Source organism: Manis pentadactyla, chromosome 12 (genome assembly GCF_030020395.1).
Source record: "Manis pentadactyla isolate mManPen7 chromosome 12, mManPen7.hap1, whole genome shotgun sequence".
Taxonomy (NCBI): domain Eukaryota; kingdom Metazoa; phylum Chordata; class Mammalia; order Pholidota; family Manidae; genus Manis; species Manis pentadactyla.
The window spans coordinates 55551085-55570116 of record NC_080030.1 but is presented as its reverse complement, the minus strand read 5'-3'; the positions used below and the strand labels follow the sequence as shown (position 1 = coordinate 55570116).

General features: G+C 33.8%; 1 protein-coding gene across 13 annotated transcripts in view; it reads right to left on the bottom strand.

The window, feature by feature from the left end:
• The window catches only part of AHI1 (Abelson helper integration site 1), a 203759-nt gene that overhangs the window by 135606 nt on the left and 49121 nt on the right, over positions 1–19032 (bottom strand). For all 13 annotated transcript variants that reach the window (XR_008992752.1, XR_008992750.1, XR_008992751.1 and 10 more), the window contains exon 18: positions 1448–1644. Coding sequence is in view for 6 of the 13 variants with exons in the window: in XM_057489249.1 (XP_057345232.1) it covers positions 1448–1644 (197 nt within the window). In the remaining 7 variants the exon portion in view is untranslated. The remainder of the gene's footprint in view (positions 1–1447; positions 1645–19032) is intronic.

Sequence of the window (19032 nt, the reverse complement as noted above, 5' to 3'; positions counted from 1 at the left end):
ACTTTTCCCTTGTCTTTGAGATTTCCTATCTTAAAAAATATTTTTCTGCTTTTATTTTTCCTTTACATATACTTTTGTTCTTACATTCTTTCATTTACCTGAAGATGACAGCTATATGAGAAAAGCTACAAGACTAAGGTGACTCCAGGATGTTAAGTTGTAAAGACCAAGATATTGTAGGAAACTTGTTTTTTATGTATTTATGAGTTGCTCTTAAGTCTGCATATGAAGTTATTTTGCCATGCATGATTTCAGACAAAGGAGACACTTCTTTTTTTTTCCTAGTGAAGAAAACATTTTTTTCTAATTTTTAAAACTGAGTTTATCTACTGATACTTTATTTTAAAATTTGGAACACAATGAATTGCTTGATTATTTTAAAATGTTAAAATATAAAGAATTATAACATTAAAATAAATTTACTAGTTTATAGTCATATTCTAAAATTTATACTAAAACATATATAAAAATTTCCCCTCTGTTCCAAATGAACCTAAACAGAGAGCCTGAGTGTGATCTGCACTTAGGAATACCTTAAACTCCCTAACTTTCTAAGGAAAGAAAAAGAGAGAGAAAGAAAGTATAGTCAGAATTAAGGTATCTCAGTGTAGCTCCTTGTATGTTTGGTTTAAAGGAGGAGGGAAAGGGATAATATTTATTAAGGGCCAGGCACCGTGTCAAAAGGGGAACACAACAAGGAACAAGTCGGCATAGTCCCTTTCCTCAACGAGCTCAAGGCTAATTCTACCTAGAAGAATGATTATGGTCAAAGAACACAAATATTTTTAAGGATGTTTAAGCTTCTCAATATATTTTACTACTTATCTTTGAAAAAGATTTTATAGTAATTTATCACTAACAGAAGAGTACACTACTTTTAACCAACCATCCTCCTCCTCATTTTCATTAACTAGTTTTACAGGTAGGTTTCTAAGGCACTTCTTTCCCTCATAGTGAGAGAGAACTTGTAAATATGCTTATGAAAAATTTGTATCTACTCTTTGGGGAAGTACATGCATATTTCTTCTATCTTTTTCTTTGTTGAAGTCTATTCTTTATTGTTTAGCTTTTGTGTGTATTATATGTAAATATTTTCCTACATTGGTGTTCATTGCATGTGTGTATATTGTATATGTGCATGCACACACACACGCATGCACACACGCACACATATTTTTAAACAGAAAAACAGGTCTTGGGCTGATCTTTATAGAGATACTAAGTCAAGAAAGCATGATAGATTACTCTAAATTCAGTTTGTTTATTGTAGTTAGTGATTTTTAAGTAACCAGAAAGGAACTATAAAAGTACAAGAAAGCCTACTTTTAAGTGACTAACTTACTTTGTTGAATTAATATTTATTGATATGACAATGAAAAACAAGATTCAAGTGGTTATAACATTTCTAGCTTTACAACTGCATTAAAAAAATAATAATTACACATACTGTGACAGAATCGAGCCTCTGTTTCACTTGCTGCATCTTCACTGAAGAACTGTCAGTGTGGACATAGTCCTCAATATGAAAAGAGCCTTGATGAGGCAGTTTAGGACAGGTGCATAAAGCATCCTGACTTTGATGTATTCCAGGCAATGGAAATGTTCCATTGTAGCGTTTGAACATTTCAGCCTCCTGCTGGGCAACTGGAAAAATGAATCCATATTAATTTAAATCATCAGAGCAAATAAAGTAATAAGTAAGCTATGAAGTTGAAACATGAAGCAAGTGATCAAAAACTACACAATACATTTTAAATACTGGGTAATAATAAGACAATATGACTGGGGAAATAAACTGTAAAGAAGGAGATATAATAATTTCACAGATAATTTATGCCAGACAGTATTGTAACTGAATCTTGAAGACCATATACTATATCGATCTGGTAAACAACAAATTGGGATGGGAGCCTAACTTTAAATATACATATATAGAAAATATAAAAAAGTCAGAGGCATAATATAATAAAGGATATGCAAAAACAAAAAAATTACTCACAAACCCATCTCCTAAAACAATTGTTTTCAAATTTCTATACCTTTCGTAATCTTTATACATATGTACATTTTATGTAAGACATAGTATAAATAAAATTTAACATTTTTTCAATTTAAATAATAACATTTTTCACTTTTCCACAACTATGTAATTACCACTTTTACATGCTTATCTCATCTAATATGCATTCTTTTAAATATTTATTAAATGTTTTCTACTTTCTCTCATTATAGACCATGTGTGAATAATTACTTTCATTGTTTAATTTGTTTTTTAAAATAATTATCATTGCAATTAATTTCCCAGAGTGGAACAGATGGTTCAAAGGGTAAATGTTTTGATGATGATGATAACGATGAGGACAACAGCATCAGTATGGCACTTTATGGCTTTTAGGATGCTTTCACATACATTATTTAATCTGATCATTTAAAATATACAAATGTGAAAAATTTTAAATGCCTGTTTGTATATAAAAGGAGGAAAAATATGATTATTTAAAAAAAGTATTTCCTTACTTATATAATTTTAAGTGAAAGGTCTTTCCTAACATGAAAAGAAACTAATTACAACAAAGATCATAACATGGAATCAATATTTGAGCCTTCAGAGATTCTATGGACAACTAGTGCTACATACAGAAATGAATCTGTGTATTATGTAAATACTTCTGGGAATCAGACCCATAACTTTCATCAGATCTATCTCTTAAAGGATTGTATGAGTCAGAAAATGTTAAGAATTGTCAACTTTAGACAGCTTTTCCTGCATGAACTAAGAGTCTTCATTAAAATAAAAAAAAACCCTACCATAATCAAAATTTAAAAAGCAAATGACAGGTAATATAGTTCTTACACCTCTGGCCAAAATAGTCAAAGGGACCAGATTTGCCCTACTGCTTGAAACTATCCAAAAATGGACAAAACATATAAATGAAAGAAACAAAACTGTCTTTACAAATATGACTGTCCATGCTGAGCTTAAGACTAGGGTGACACAAGCAAAGCGTGGAGGGAAGGAAATTTAAGGAGGTACTCACTGTCAGATCCTGCACCCACATTTGTGTAAAAAATCTAAATGGAATTTAAAAAATAAGCCAAAAGAACTAATAATTGGCTTTAGCAAGCCTTCAGGATACAAAACTAGCATACAAAAAAAACTATTTCCATATACAAATCACAATGAATCAGAAATCGAAATAAAAAAATATATTCCATTTACAATGGCATTAAAATATGACATACTTTAGGAAACACCTGATGAAAGATGTGAAGGATATGCACACTGAAAACTATAAAACACTGGTGAGAGAAATTGAAGAAACAACAAAGTAAAGAGATATACTGTGTTTATGGTTAGAATAGTTAATATTGTTAAAATGTAAATTCTTCCCAAATGAGCTGTACATTAAATGTAATCCCACTCAAAATTCCAGGACTTTTTTTAGAGTAACTGTCAAATTCTAAAATCCACATAGTAGGTGGGGGGAAAGGAGGCTGTGACTCCAAAAAGATTCAAGTGTTAAAATATAAATTCCACGCCTATGTAAACACACACAAACATATAAGAAAGTACAGATTAAAATCTGATATTGAAAGAGCATACCAGGAGAGAATTAAAGATGGCAGTGTCAGAGGTGAGACAGAGGCCACCTCTCAAAACCACATATAATACAAAAATATAGTTCATAAAACTAATCCTGAAAGAGCAACAGGGAAGAAGGCTGCACCAGATTGCATACACCTGGATAAAAGAACAGACCTCATGGAACAGGGTAAGGTACCACAGCTGTGATCCTGCAGAACACAAGCCCTTTGCCCACCCTAGCTCATCAGCAGGAAGAAGAGAAACTGAGTGGGGAGGGTGTGGAGGCCTAATATTGGTGAACACCCAGACTGGGAGATATGCTATGGGAGCATGAACCTACATTGCATGGTGCTCTGGAGATTAGTGGGGTTGGAAAGTTAAGACAATGGGGTTGGAAAGCTAAGACTTGGAGAGACTGAGATTCCAGCCACTTGTGGAAAACAGGGACCCACACCTGGCTGCTCTGGGACAAAAGAAAGGTGGTCAGTCTGAGACTTGCTAACAGCGAGAGGGCTGCTAAAGGGGCAAGGACTGCATAGAGATTAGTGCTTAGAAGAATGGTCAGGTGGACAAAATTGTGTGGGTGCACTCAGCCCACAAGGTAAGGAACTTTCAGGAGCTTCAGGCACTCCATCCCCCTTGCTGGCTATGTAGCTCTGAAGCCCCCATTGTGATTTGCAGCCAGATGCACCTTCCTCTGGACCTGCTGGCACTGGCTTGCAAACTGGCAGCCCCTGACCTGGCATCAGGTAAGCCAAAGGGAGGCCTGCCTACAGGAGTTACAGACGCAAAGCATAGAGGTTTATACCTGTGTGCTCTGTTGACTGGTTCTGGCAGTGGAGACAGGCACAGCAGCCAGGAAGCAGGAAACAGCTCTTTCCTCCCCCCAGGGACCAGTGCTGCTCCCCTGCAACCCCCGACACTGCTCAGGAGGCTGAGCAGCAACAGAGAATAGAGCTTCTGGGCACTATAGGGCAGCACATACAAATATGAAATCTCAAAGGAACCTGGTTCAAACCCAAATCCCACAAACACCAGAAAAAGGAAAACATGAAACTGAACTCATCAATCTTCCTGAAAGAGATTTCAAAATAAAAATTATAAACATGCTCATGGACGTTAAGAAAAATATTCAACTCAGGGATGAATTTAGGACAGAGATTCAATCACTAAGGAATACAATATCTGAAATGAAATATACATTGGAGGGATTTAAAAGCAGATTAGATGACTAGAGAGGGTAAATGGAATAGAAATTAGAGAAGAGGAACAGAGAGAAAAAAAAGATTTCTAGGAAGGAAAGAATATTGAGAGAACTGTGTAACCAATCCAAATGGAACAATATTTGTATTATAGGGGTACTAGAAGAAAAAGAGAGAGAAAAAGGGATAGAAAGTGTCTTTGAGGAGATAATTGCTGAGAACTTCCCCAATCTGGGGAAGAAGATAGTGTCTCAGGCCATGGAGGTGCACAGATCTCCCAACATAAGGGACCTAAGGAAGATAACACCAAAACATATAATTAAAATGGCAAAGATCAAGGATAAGGATAGACTTTTAAAAGCAACCAGAGAGAGGAGAAAGATCACATACAAAGGGAAACCCATCAGGCTATCATCAGAATGCTCAACAGAAACGTTACAGGCCAGAAGGGAGTGGCAGGATGTATTTAATGCAATGAAGCAGAAAAGCCTTGAACCAAGAATACTGTATCCGGCAAGTTTATCATTTAATTTTGAAGAAGGGATTAAAGGATTTCCAGGTAAGCAAAAGCTGAGAGAATTTACCTCCCACAAACAACCTCTGCAGTATATTTTGGAGGTACTGCTATAGATGAAATTGTTCCTAAGGCTAAATAGCTGTCATGAGAGGAAATAAAGCCACAGTAAGAAAAGCAGAACAATTAATTACTAAGCAGATGCAAAATCAAATCAACTAACCCAAAAGTCAATCAAGGGATAGACAAAGAGTACAGAATGTGATACCTAATATATAAAGAATGGAGGAGGAAGAAAAAGGAGGAAAAAAAAAAGAACCTTTAGATTGTGTTTGTAATAGCATACTGAGTTAAATTAGACTGTTACATAGTAAGGAAGTTACTGCTGAACCTTTCGTAGCCACGAATCTAAAGCCTACAATGGCAATAAGTACATACCTATCAATAATCACCCTAAATGTAAATAGTCTGAATACAACAATCAAAAGACAGAGAGTCACTGAATGGATAAAATAACAACAAGACCCATCTATATGCTGCCTACAAGACACTCACTTCAAACCAAAGACATACACAGACTAAATGCGAAAGGATGGAAAAAGACATTTTATGCAAACTATAGGGAGAAAAAAGCAGGTGCTGCAGTACTTGTATCAGACAAAATAGACTTCAAAACAAAGAGAGTAACAAGAGATATAGAAGTACATTACATAATGATAAAGGGGTTAGTCCAACAAGAGGATATGACCATTATAAGTATATATGCACCCAACACAAGATCGCCTACATATGTGAAACAGATGCTAAGAGAATTAAAGGGGTAAACAGAGTGTAATGCATTCATTTTAGGAGACTTCAACACACCACTCACTCCAAAGGACAGATCAACTAAACAGAAAGTAAGTAAAGAGACAGAGGCACTGAACAACACATTAGAACAGATGGACCTAACATATATCTACAGAACACTCCACCCAAAACCAGCAGGATACACATTCTTTTCAAGTGCACATGGAACATTTTCAAGAATAGATCATATACTAGGTCACAGAAAGAGCCTCAGTAAATTTAAAAAGATTGAAATTGTACCAACCAGCTTCTCAGACCACAAAGGTATGAAACTAGAAATAAATTATGTAAAGAAAATGAAAAAGCCCACAAACACATGGAGGCTTAACAACATGCTCCTAAATCATCAATGGATCACTGACCAAATAAAAGCAGATCAAGCAATATATAGAGACAAATGACAACAATAATTTAACACTGCAAAATCTGTGGGAACTAGTGAAGGCCGTGCTAAGAGGGAAGTATACTGCAATACAGGCTTACCTCAGGAAAGAAGAACAATCCCATATGAAAAGTCTAAACTCACAATTAACTAGAAAAAGAACAAATGAGGCCCAAAGTCAGTAGAAGGAGGGACATAATAACAGTTAGAGCAGAAATAAATAAAATCGAGAAGAATAAAACAATAGAATCAATGAAAGCAGGAGCTGGTTCTTTGAGAAAATAAAATAGATGAACTCCTAGACAGACTTATCTAGAAAAAAAGAGTCTACACACATAAACAAAATCAGAAATGAAAAAGGAAAAATCACTATGGACACCATAGAAATACAAAGAATTATTAGAGAATATTTTGAAAAATTATTTGCTAACAAACTGGATAACGTAGATGAAATGGACAACTTTCTAGAAAAATATAACCTTCCAAGGCTGATGGAGGAAGAAACACAAAATCTGAACTGATCAATTACCAGCAAAGAAATTTAATTGGTAATCAAAAAACTACCTAAGAACAAAATCCCTGAAAAGATAGCTTCACTGCTGAATTTTATCAAACATTTAGAGAAGACATAATACCCATACTCCTTAAAGTTTTCCAAAAAGTAGAAGAGGAAGGAATACTTCCAAATTTATTCTATGAGGAAAGCATCACTCTGATACCAAAACCAAGCAAAGACACCACAAAAAAAGAAATTTAAAGACCAATATTCCTAGAACATAGATGCAAAGATACTCAACAAAATATTAGCAAACCAAATTAAAAAATACATCTAAAAGATCATCCATAATCATCAAGTGGGATTTATTCCAGGGATTCAAGGATGGTACGATATTCGAAAATTCATCAACATCATCTACCACATCAAAAAAAGGACAAAACCGACATGATCATCTCCACAGGCGCTGAAAAAAGCATTCAACAAAATTCAGCATCCATATATGATAAAAACTCTCAACAAAATGGGTATAGAAGGCAAGTACCTTAACATAATAAAGGCCATATATGACAAATCCACAGCCAACATCACACTTAACAGTGAGAAGCTGAAAGCTTTTCCTTTAAGATCAGGTATAAAACAAGGATGCCCACTCTCTCCGTTTTTATTCAACATAGTTCTGGAGGTCCTAGCCATGGCAATCAGACAATACAAAGAAATAAAAGGCATCCAGATTGGTAAAGAAGAAGTTAAACTGTCCCTGTTTGCAGATGACATGATATTGTAATAAAAAACCATAAAGAATCCACTTTAAAACTACTACATCTAATATCTGAATTCAGCAAACTTGAAGGATACAAAATTAATACACAGAAATCTGTTGCATTCCTATATACTAATGATGAAGTAGCAGAAAGAGAAATCAGGAAAACAATTCCATTCACAATTGCATCAAAAATAATAAAATACCTAGGAATAAACCTAATGAATTAAGTGAATGACCTATACCCTGAAAACTACAAGACACTCACGAGAGAAATTAAAGACGATACCAATAAATGGAAACACATTCCGTGCTCATGGATAGGAAGAATATTGTCAAAATGGCCATGTTGCCTAAAGCAATTTACAGACTCAATGCAATCCCTATCAAAATACCAAAAGCATTCTTCAACCAATTAGAGCAAATAGTTCTAAAATTCATATGGAACCACAAAAGACCCCGAATAGCCAAAGCAATCCTGAGAAGAAAGAATAAAGCTGGGGGGATTATGCTCCCCGATTTAAAGCTCTACTACAAAGCCTCAGTAATCAAGACAATTTGGTACTGGCATAAGAAGAGATGCATAGACCAATGGAACAGACTAGAGAGTCCATATAAATCCAAGCACATATGGTCCATTAATATATGATAAAGGAGCCATGGACATACAATGGGGAAATGACAACCTCTTCAACAAGTGGTGTTGGCAAAATTGGACAACTACATGCAAGAGAATGAAACTGGATTATTGTCTAACCCCATACACCAAAGTAAACTCGAAATGGATCAAAGACCTAACATAAGTCATGAAAGCATAAAACTCTTAGAATAAAACACAGGCAGAAATCTCTTGAATATAAACATGAGCAACTTTTTCCTGAACACATCTCCTTGGGCAAGGGAGACAAAAGCAAATATGAACAAATGGGATTACATCAAGCTAAAAAGCTTCTGTACAGCAAAGGACCCCATCAGCAGAGCAAAAAAGGCATTCTACAGTACGGGAGAATATATTTGTAAACAACATATCCAACAAGGGGTTAACATCCAAAATATATGAAGAACTCATAAGCTTCAACAGCCAAAAATCAAAGGGCCCAATTAACAAATGGGCAGAGGATATGAACAGACAATTCTCCAACAACACCATGGATGGTGCTAGATGGTATTATGCTCAGCAAAGTAAGTCAGGCAGAGAAAGACAAATACGAAATGATTTCCCTTATTTGTGGAGTATAACGACTAAACAAAACTGAAGGAGCAAAACAGTGGCGGACTCACAGACTCCAAGAAGGGACTATTGGTTACCAAGGGAAAGGGGTGGGGTAGGGCGAGTGGGGAGGGATGGAGAAGGGGACTGAGAGGTGTTATGATTAGTACACATGGTGTGGGTGGGATCATGGGGAAGACAGTGTAACAAGTCGTTACTCTGTGGCATCTTACTACACTGATGGACAGTGACTGCAGTGGGTTATGGGAAGAATTAATATTATATTATATCATATTATAAGAAATAATATTATATATAATATATATAATATATATAATATAAAGGGTCTCGATAATATGGGTGAATGTAGTAACCACGTTGTTTTTCATGTGAAACTTTCATAAGAGTGTATATCAATGATACTTTAATAATATATATAAAAAGTAAGAGCATTCTAAGCCAAAAGTGTAAATATATTTGACATTTTAAAATTCTGTCAAAAATAATAAAGCAAAAGGGTGAACATCAAACCAGAGCAAAAAACAAAACAACAGAGAGGACTTGTATATAACCTGACTTCAAGACTTAATATAAAGCTACAGTAACCAGGCAAGCTACTGTGTTACTGGCATAAAGGTAAACAAATAGATAGAGAACAGAATTGAGAGGCCAGCATGTATGGATAAGGTGTAAAAGGCAATTGGGTAGAGAAAGGAGAATCTTTTCAACAAATAATGCTGGAACAACTGGATATTCACATGTGAGAAAATGAACTTTGATCCATACTTTATTTTACACAATGTACAGAAAATTAAACATGTGTAATAGATTTAGATGTAAAACCTAAACCATAAGACTCCATAAGGAAACACAGGAGAACATTTTTTGTGAGCTTGGATTAGGCAGAGAGTCTTAGATCCAATATCGAAGTCTATATAAGAAAAAGTTGATAATTTTGGACTTCATCAAAACTTCAAACATCTGTTCTTCAAAACTCTTAAGATAACCAGAAGACAAGCCAAGTCTGGAGGAAATATTTGCAAATCATGCATCTAATAGAGCACTGCGAGTAAACAGAAAGCCTACGTGTCAAAACTTAATACTCAGAAAACAAACAAGCCAATTTAAAAGATTCAAACTGACCCTACATTGAAGAAGACATATGGATTAAGCTTGTAGAAAGGTACTGAACATCCTTAGTCATTAAGGATAAGCAAATTAAAAGCACAATGAAACAACACTGCACATCTGTTAGAATGGTTAAAATTAAAAAGACTGACCATTTCAAATTTAGCAAGGATAGGGAGATTTTGAAACATTCATACAGTGCTCGTGGGAAAGTTAAATGGTATAATGTCTTTAGACAACAGTTTGCCAGCTTGTTAAAGTTAAACATACATCTGCAATAGGATCCAGCATTCTACTCTTAGAAATTTATTCAAGAGAAATGAAATTACATGTCTATACAAAGACTTGTGGATGAATATTCATAGCAGTTTTATTTGTAATAGTTAAAAACTGGGTACAACCAAAATGCCCATCAACAGGTGAATGGATAAACAAACTGATCTATCCATACAATGAAACAATTCTCAGAAACAAAAAGGATGAACTAGTATTAACTCTTTAAAACATAGATGAATCTTAAAGTAATTATGAGGGAATAAAGTCAGATAAAAAGAGTACATGGTATATATTGTTTTACTGAAATAAAATACTAGAAATTAAAAATAAATGCATAGTGATTGCCAAGGAATGGGGGAAAATAGGGAGTGATTACAAAGGAGCACAAAGTCATTTTGGGGGATGATGAATGTTATCTTAATTGAGGTGATGGTCTCAGAAGTCTATAAACATGTCTAGAATTGCCGAAGTATACATTTTAAATACATGCAGTTTACTGTATGTCAAGAACACCTCAATAAAGCTGCATACACAAAAAATACAAATGATAAATTAGTGAGAAAAGGTGCTAATAGTCTTAATATGCAGACTCCCTACAAAATCAATTAAAAATGAATAATCCAACGGAAACATGGACAAAGGACCATTACAGAAAATTCACAAAAGAACTTTGTAATCAATAAAAATGTGCTTAACTTCACTAATAATAATTAATGGTAATCAGTTCGAAGAATTAAAGAAGGAATTAGTAAGGAGAAAAGGCAAATTAGATAGTGATGCCGTTTTTTTCTCCTGTTTAAACAAACCATTGTACCTAAGATATTTTTTTTTAAGAAACTGAGTAAGGGTAGCCAGGTGTGTCCTTAAGTATTGTTTAAAATACTGAAAAACGTATAACAGTGTAATTGTGCAATAACAGTTGTTTAAATAAATTATGGTGTAGTCATTTAATGAAATGAAATTCAGCCACTATAATGTGTTCAGAAGTATAATTATCATGATGGAAAACTGCTCATAATATATTGTTAATTGGAAGAAAAATAGTTTGTAAAACATATAATGAATATAAAAATGGATGGTCACCTTTTTTTAGTTATCAGCCTTGCTTAACCAATCATGAATTTAGGATAGCACATACAAAACATTTTAGGTCTTTGATCTTTATATTCATGCTCTACTTCTTTCACTTTCTAATTGAAGAATAGCTGAAAAATAATTGGTGCTCTCTCCCAGCTGACCTTGATGGTGATAAGTACCAGGAAACATTACCACAGCAGAAGACTTGCTTACAATCCACCCTTATAGAGTTGCACATTCCTCATTGTCAATTATTGTTCATAGATGGTAATGCAGCTGTTTCCACAGTTGGCTTTTTGAGTTTTGAGTACTGTTTTTCAGTACACATTTTGGACTTCTTTTCAGAAGTTCAAATGTTCGAAGAGAACATTTATGTACTCTCAAATATTCAAAGATTGTGTTTAAAGAACAACAGAAACTTTGAAGCTGCAAAAGAAAACTGCTCTGTGGGCAGAAATTTTGAAGGTTTCACATTAGTAGATGGGTCAGGGATGAATGAATCAACACATGAAAATCACATTCATGATCTTTGCCTTACTTGCTTTTCAGAATTGTTCTTTTAACATTCCACTCATTTTGCTGCAATGAATGGAAAGTAAAGCTGGGTTTAACCATTTAACAGCACTTTCTGACTCCTCATGTTTTTGTACTTGCCAGATATATGTTAGTCAAGTATCATTTCATTTTAAGCTCTAAGTGAGTGAGCATGGATAGAAGCATGTATGCTGACAGAAGCAATAGTCACACAGGATAGTAGGATTTGTTATTTATCTTACTCTTTTTGCCAAACTGTATTTTCTATGTATTATGCTATGCTAAACATATATTATTTTTCTTTTTAAAGGAATTTTTTTAACTAGTAAAAAATAACAAAAGGCATTGCCTGAAGATTTATTTTTCCAGACATTAAGATGCCATTTGGAAAGGATAAAAATGGCCTAAATGGATACAGATAACAAAAACAAACCACAAACAATTATGGATAGTTGTTTCTGTTGTCTAAAGGAAAATTTCTATATAAAATCCATCTGACTGGATTTCAAGGAGTCAAATTAACACTACTTTATCTTTAGCACCTCTAGTTCTGTGAAGAAAACCATAAAAAAAAAATCTGCAGAAATATTCACAAATACCTAGTTTCTCAGATACTAGAAACAGAAGCTGCTTACGAGTTCTTACATCCTTCCCCTCCCCAACCCTCCACAAATATATACATCTATTTGCATGACAATATACAGATCATTTCACTGTAAAATAGGTTGTAAAAGATGATTTCTGAAATGCCTTCAGACTCTATGCATCTAACTTTTCAAAGGTTTTTTTAAAACATTTTTACATAAGCCATGGTTGGAGTATGTTACAATTAAATAACTATTTCTTTACTTGGCCATTTTCTCGTCTGTGCTCATTTAACTTTGTATGTTTAAAACTTAGCTCTAATCTAACTTGGTATGTTTAAAAAAACTCACAATTTTAACAGTCTCACCCCCATCCTTGCATCACCTTTTGAGGAATGCACTAGAGGGTAGGCTCTTGGAATACAAAGACACTGGCCCCCTCTTGGGGTTTGAATCTTTCAGAGGTAAGAAATTACTGCTCTGTGCTAAGTGGCATAGCAGAAGAAGGGACAAGCTGCTGAGAACATAGAGGTGGCAATTACCTTTGATTACAGGAATGTTACTGCCATAAAAATACCTCTAAATTTACTTAGAATCAGCTATAATTTGGGAGTCTAAACTTTACATAATTTAAACATTCTTAAAATGTTTTCACAACTGACAACCTTTCGATTTATATGAATTCAGTGCTTTTGTATATATTCTGGCCTTAAGCAATTATAATAAATAGAGTGGTTTTCCCAGATTTTTGTCTTTATAGGAGGAAGATGGAGGAAATAAGATAATTTAATCCAGTGTCCCTTGCATTTGAAGCAAATACAAGGTTTGTTACTATTAAAACCTATGTTTACTTATGTTACTGACTTTATAATAAACTACAAAAAAACAATATATTATTTTTCTTATACTATTTTAACAATAAGATTTCCTTTTGATTCAACATTTAATTCCTTTGTTCAAGACATGTTACTGGGCATAGTTATCTTACTGGATATCTAATTACTTGTAAGTTATTTTATTACTAATTATGACTACAGTAAGCTGGTAAGTCTACTTCTCAAGTTTCCCAGCATTCAGCAGTTATGCAGCATTCTCCTCCTCTTCCTTTAACATATGCTATGTGTAGAGAATTTCTGGTCTGAATGTTTGTGCTCCCCTAAAATTCATAAGTTGAAACCCTAAACTCCACGGTGATGGTAATTAGAGGTAGGGCCCTTTGGAAGGTGAGAGACCTCATGAATGGATTAGTGCCCTTTTAGAAGGGGCCCCAGAGAGCTCTCAGAGACCTCTCTTCCCTCTTTCATTATGTGAGGTCACAGCTAGACAGTATAGTCCATGAACCAGAAACTGAGCTTTCACTGAATCTGCTGGTCCGCCTTGATCTTAGACTTCCCAGCCTTTAGAACTATGAAAAATAAATTTCTGTTGTTTCTAAGCCATCCAGTCTCTGGTATTTTGTTACAGCAATCTAAATGGACTAAGAAAAGAATGTTCAAAGGCTTATGTTTTTTTATTGTATTTTACTGGACCTGATTGTTCCTGCTTCAGCTAATCTTAAGAGACTGTGGATGGATCACAGAAGTTCTATTAACACTTCAGTTATGGAATTTAAAGCCTGTTCATAATTCTGTATTTCCTTGACATATTTTATACACCAAGTAGAATTTACAAGTGTCACTAATGAAACTTCAAAAAGCTATACAAGAAAGAGTAACAGATTCACGTCTTATAGCCAAATGGGAGACCATCTACCACCATTTGGCAAATCTGTTAATTGAACACCAAAATATAACAAACTATCTCCAAATCCCCCCAAATACATGCTACTGTTCTTGTGTTGATTTCCTACTCCACTATCACCTGAACTCTAATATACCTATGCTCCACGCCCTGCTTTAGAGTTTCATTTTATCCTTTAATAAAACACTGTGATAAAATAGGACAGGTACTGTTTCAGTTTTACAGGTGAAAAAACATGCAGAAATGCTAAATTATTTGACTAGGGTCAAATATAAAGTAAAGCCATTTTGTCTAGAACCCCAATGCCCTGACTCCTACTCTAGCCTTTCCTATCACACTGTTGTCAATCTCGCACTGTGCCATTTTTCCTTCTTGTAAGCATAAAAAAATACCTCAATAAGAAATCAGAGCTCTGGCTTATGCTCAAAGCCATTAAGTTGACCAAGTTTTCTGTATGTTCTGAATCCTTGAATGACACATGCCTTCAAAAATCAAAGTATCCATTATGTGAAGAGTATTAAAACAGATGCTTCAGTACACAACCAAAAATAGGTAGTTTCAGCATGTCCTAAAATTTGATATTTCTATCTCTTAGTTTCTCCTACCAGGCTAATAACAGATATTTAAAACTCTGACCCAGAATATAATCAGTTATATTCTGTTACTGCATAATTTTTTTATCCAAGTATGAGGACTATAACATCTAAGTTTGCTTTTTAATTATTCACCATTAGTATTTCAAGAGCACCATTAAATTATACAAACTATGGATGTTAAATTTATTTCAACTAGACATTATCTTATTGCAAAATATTGTAAAAGTAGTTACATTAAATTTTAATGCTACATAACAAAGAAAATTTATATTTTGGACTATACTGAGAAGATAATGGCTTAATGCATTAAATTACCCCCAATATTTGTAAAGGAGTGAACTACTATTATACTAGATAACCTAACTACAGTTCTTTTTAATCTTGAGGCCCTCCCATACATAAAAATTGAAAACAAACAATATATTTCACCACAGGAATATTTGGTTACCTTCTTAATTTAAGTTATTTCATGAAATAGGAAATAACAAAGACTAAATAAGTAGCTATAACAGATAGCTTAATGTTTTAAGTGCATGGGCCCTGGAGACAGCTTTAACACTTGGTAAGCAAATTACTTCATTCTCCCTGTACCTCAGTTTCACCATCTGCAAGATGCGGATAATAATAGCATCTGCGTTGTGGGGTTTTGTGAGGACTGTATTAGATAATGTATGTAAAATGTTCATAAGAAAAAGGGACACACAGTGAACACTCATAATATCTTGGCTAATACTACCACTATTATTATTAGACCCAAAGTTTACTAATAGACCATGTGTATTATTTCACATTTTTAAAAAACTTAAGGGAAAAATGATATTCTACAGGACCTGTAATTCTTATTTCAAACATTAATTGCTCATCAGTAATATACCAGGTACTATGTTAGATATAGGCTGTAATAAACACCATGAACTTTTTGGTCAATGAGTAAGTTATATAAAAACATTTTCATAGGAATGTAAAAGTATATACTGCCCAAACTCTGTGTAAACATGTCATAGTGTGAAAAGTAAAGCTATCAACAATGACTTTGTAGGTGGCTATTTAATGAATATGAATTTTAGGTAAAAAATCATGTTTAGTGTCAATGATAAGGACTGCTTTTCAGTTTAATCCAGAGGTTTAATCAACTACATAGGAAGCATGAAAGAGTCACAGAGTCTGACTCCCAGATCTCACAGCCTTGTTCAATTTGGCAACACAATAGATACTCAATAAAGATTTGTCTTCCCTAAGGCCCTATGACTGAAAAACACTCCGGAGTTAATACTTATTCAGAAGAGATACTGCCACCTAGTGAAAAATTAGGCTCATTACCTGGAATCATCAACCAATTCTGAGAACTTTCCAAATTAGGACAACTCTACTTAAAATACTACATGTATATTCATTATACATCAGCATTCAGGTAGGTACTGGTAAAAAAGATGAAAAGGCCTCCATCTCTGCTTCCTATAAAGTATAGATAACACAAAGAAATCACATACTGCATAGAGAGGCATACAATAAAATGGTATTGTATGGAAAAAGGAAGTATGCTTATTAGATAATCAAGAGGTAATATTTCAGGAAATCTGCTAAAAAGGTAATTTTGTGTAGCAAATAAGAGCATGGTGTTCAAGTTCAGACTGTATGGACCAAAGTCTTGTCTTGTAAAATGGGGAAAATTACAGTACCTATCTCATAAGATATAAAAATTAAATACATATAAAGTGCTTAAAACAATAACAGGGACACAGAAAGTGCTCAGTAAGTATTAGCTATGATCATTATTAAATGTAGAACAGGATCCTAGACAAGAACTGATTAATAACAGAACATTAATTGCTAAAGTCTAGCTTCATAAATTTAATTCAGTAGGAGCCGTTTCTCTGACTAGTACTCTGTTATTATGGGAATCCTAAAAGTACATTATTTGTGGTACTCTCTGACTAAATTTTGTATTACTAGATGATTAACCCTTTCAACACCAGGCAAATAAAACTGCCTTCTGAAAGTAAAAATCATATTTCTTACCAAAAAAAGCAAAAAGTCAGTAGAATGAAAGACCTAAAAGACCACAACCTGAACATATGCTTAACAGGGAAAGATGCTTGCTGACGCTTTACAGATTTTGCTAGAACTGAAAGATGGATGATACATTTAGCTACCACTGTGGTCTCATTTGCAGCTTATTTAGTTTATAAAAAAAATGAGCTTGCTCTATTTTCCTTGAAAATTACCTGAACATATAACAGCAGCTCTGCAATACTACTGAAAAATCATGTAACTGTTATGTATCTTTCAAATTTTATACCATTAAATGCACTTACGTAATAAAGCTTTATGTAAGCTTTATCTTCAGACAAGAAAGTTTGGGCAAAATATTCTTGTATTAAAAAATAAATAAAATACAAGGTAAAACTATAATAGGCAAATAATAAATATAGTTTTCAATGAAAAATTTAAGGACTATTTGACTTGATGATTATGGTCTGTATTTAATGAGTAAAATTTTAGAATCTGAAGTAACTTTTTGTTATGAATACGTACCATTCACAAGAACTGTGCTAAATCTTGGATTGCCTGAGATTACATAACTTCTTCCTAAGCTTCCCCTTTTTAAAAATAGGCAGCAGAGTTGGGAAAACATGTTGAAACATTTTGAGCTTTCATTTGTTTGTAAAGGTGTATCAGTATATCAAGAATTGTGATCTAAATACATTGAACAAAATAATTTTAACTTCACCTGTGTATTACTTGAACATTGTAATTTCTAAGACATAAGTCCTTCCTGTTCTATGTTAAGATGGCATGATATAGCATAATGTTCTTAATGTTATGCATTTATTTTCTAATACAACTGACTTAGAAAGGTAAACCATTTAATAGAAGGAAAAAGGCTGCCAACAGAAAGTAAAAGAGGGGGAAATTTTTTTTTTTAATTCCACTGCATACAGAGATGCTTAAAAAAAGTTCCCATGAAGTCAATTACATACTGATTAGACGAACATGACAACAACCCATTTTATCTTTTTTGTTAGTTTTAATACAATGTTTATCAACTTGCGAAGTACTTCCACAGTCCGTCTCACGTATCCTCACAAATATCTCTTAGGTAGTACAGGTATTAACACTAGTAGTACCATTTACTAGATAAGGAAATGGAGCTTCAGGAAGGTAAGAGGCTTGTGCAAGGTCACTAAAGAAACAGAACTGAGCGTAAAACCTCCATTTTTGGGCTCCTAAAACACTTTGCTCTATCTACTTACATTTCTAGAACAGACTTCTTGATCTAAATGGCTGTCTTAAAACCAAATGGGCAAACCTAACTGGGCTAATTTAATGATGAAATCCCCCTATCAATGGTGAAAAATAACTGAAGAAAAAAAGAAGATAAGAGTGGAACTTTAACTTGTATTTGTGAGGAAAATTTTAAAAGCCTAAAAAAGCAAATTAGAAATTGAATGAAGACTGTTGTGAAACCTCTTAAGAGTCTGAGGAAATAACTGTGCTGCCTATTTCCTGTATAACAGTTCCAATTATAAAGCATGTAGGTATAACTTTTCTCCTTTATGTGAAAACTGAGAGTGATTACAAAGAGAGACCTGTTTCAGTATACATTTTTGAACCAGACACCAGATTTGGATATTGGATGATTTGAAAAATCCATTTGCCTTTTTCTCTAATCTGGCAATGCTTGTTTTTACCAACTTTTCTTATTATATAGTATTGTGTGGTTTAAAAATTCTACCATTAGTAATAGTGTTCTGTAAATGTGACTATGTGTTAGAAAAATTCCTTATTTCTTCTCTGTAAAATTATTTAAAGTATGGTAAATCTTAATTTTACACATTGTAATATAATTCACCTGGAAAGGCATAATAAAATCCGTACTATGATCAAGAACTTCAGATTTAGAACTTAACTGGCTAATAACTTAGCACTTATCACAACAATTAAAACCAATTCTATCTGTATTAATGCAATAAACTCAGTCACTCGCATTACATTTAAATTCAAAACTCTTTGCCCAAATAGATCCATACTAATGTAAACTACAAACATATTTGCATATGTACACATTTATGACATTGTATGTAAGCTATCCCA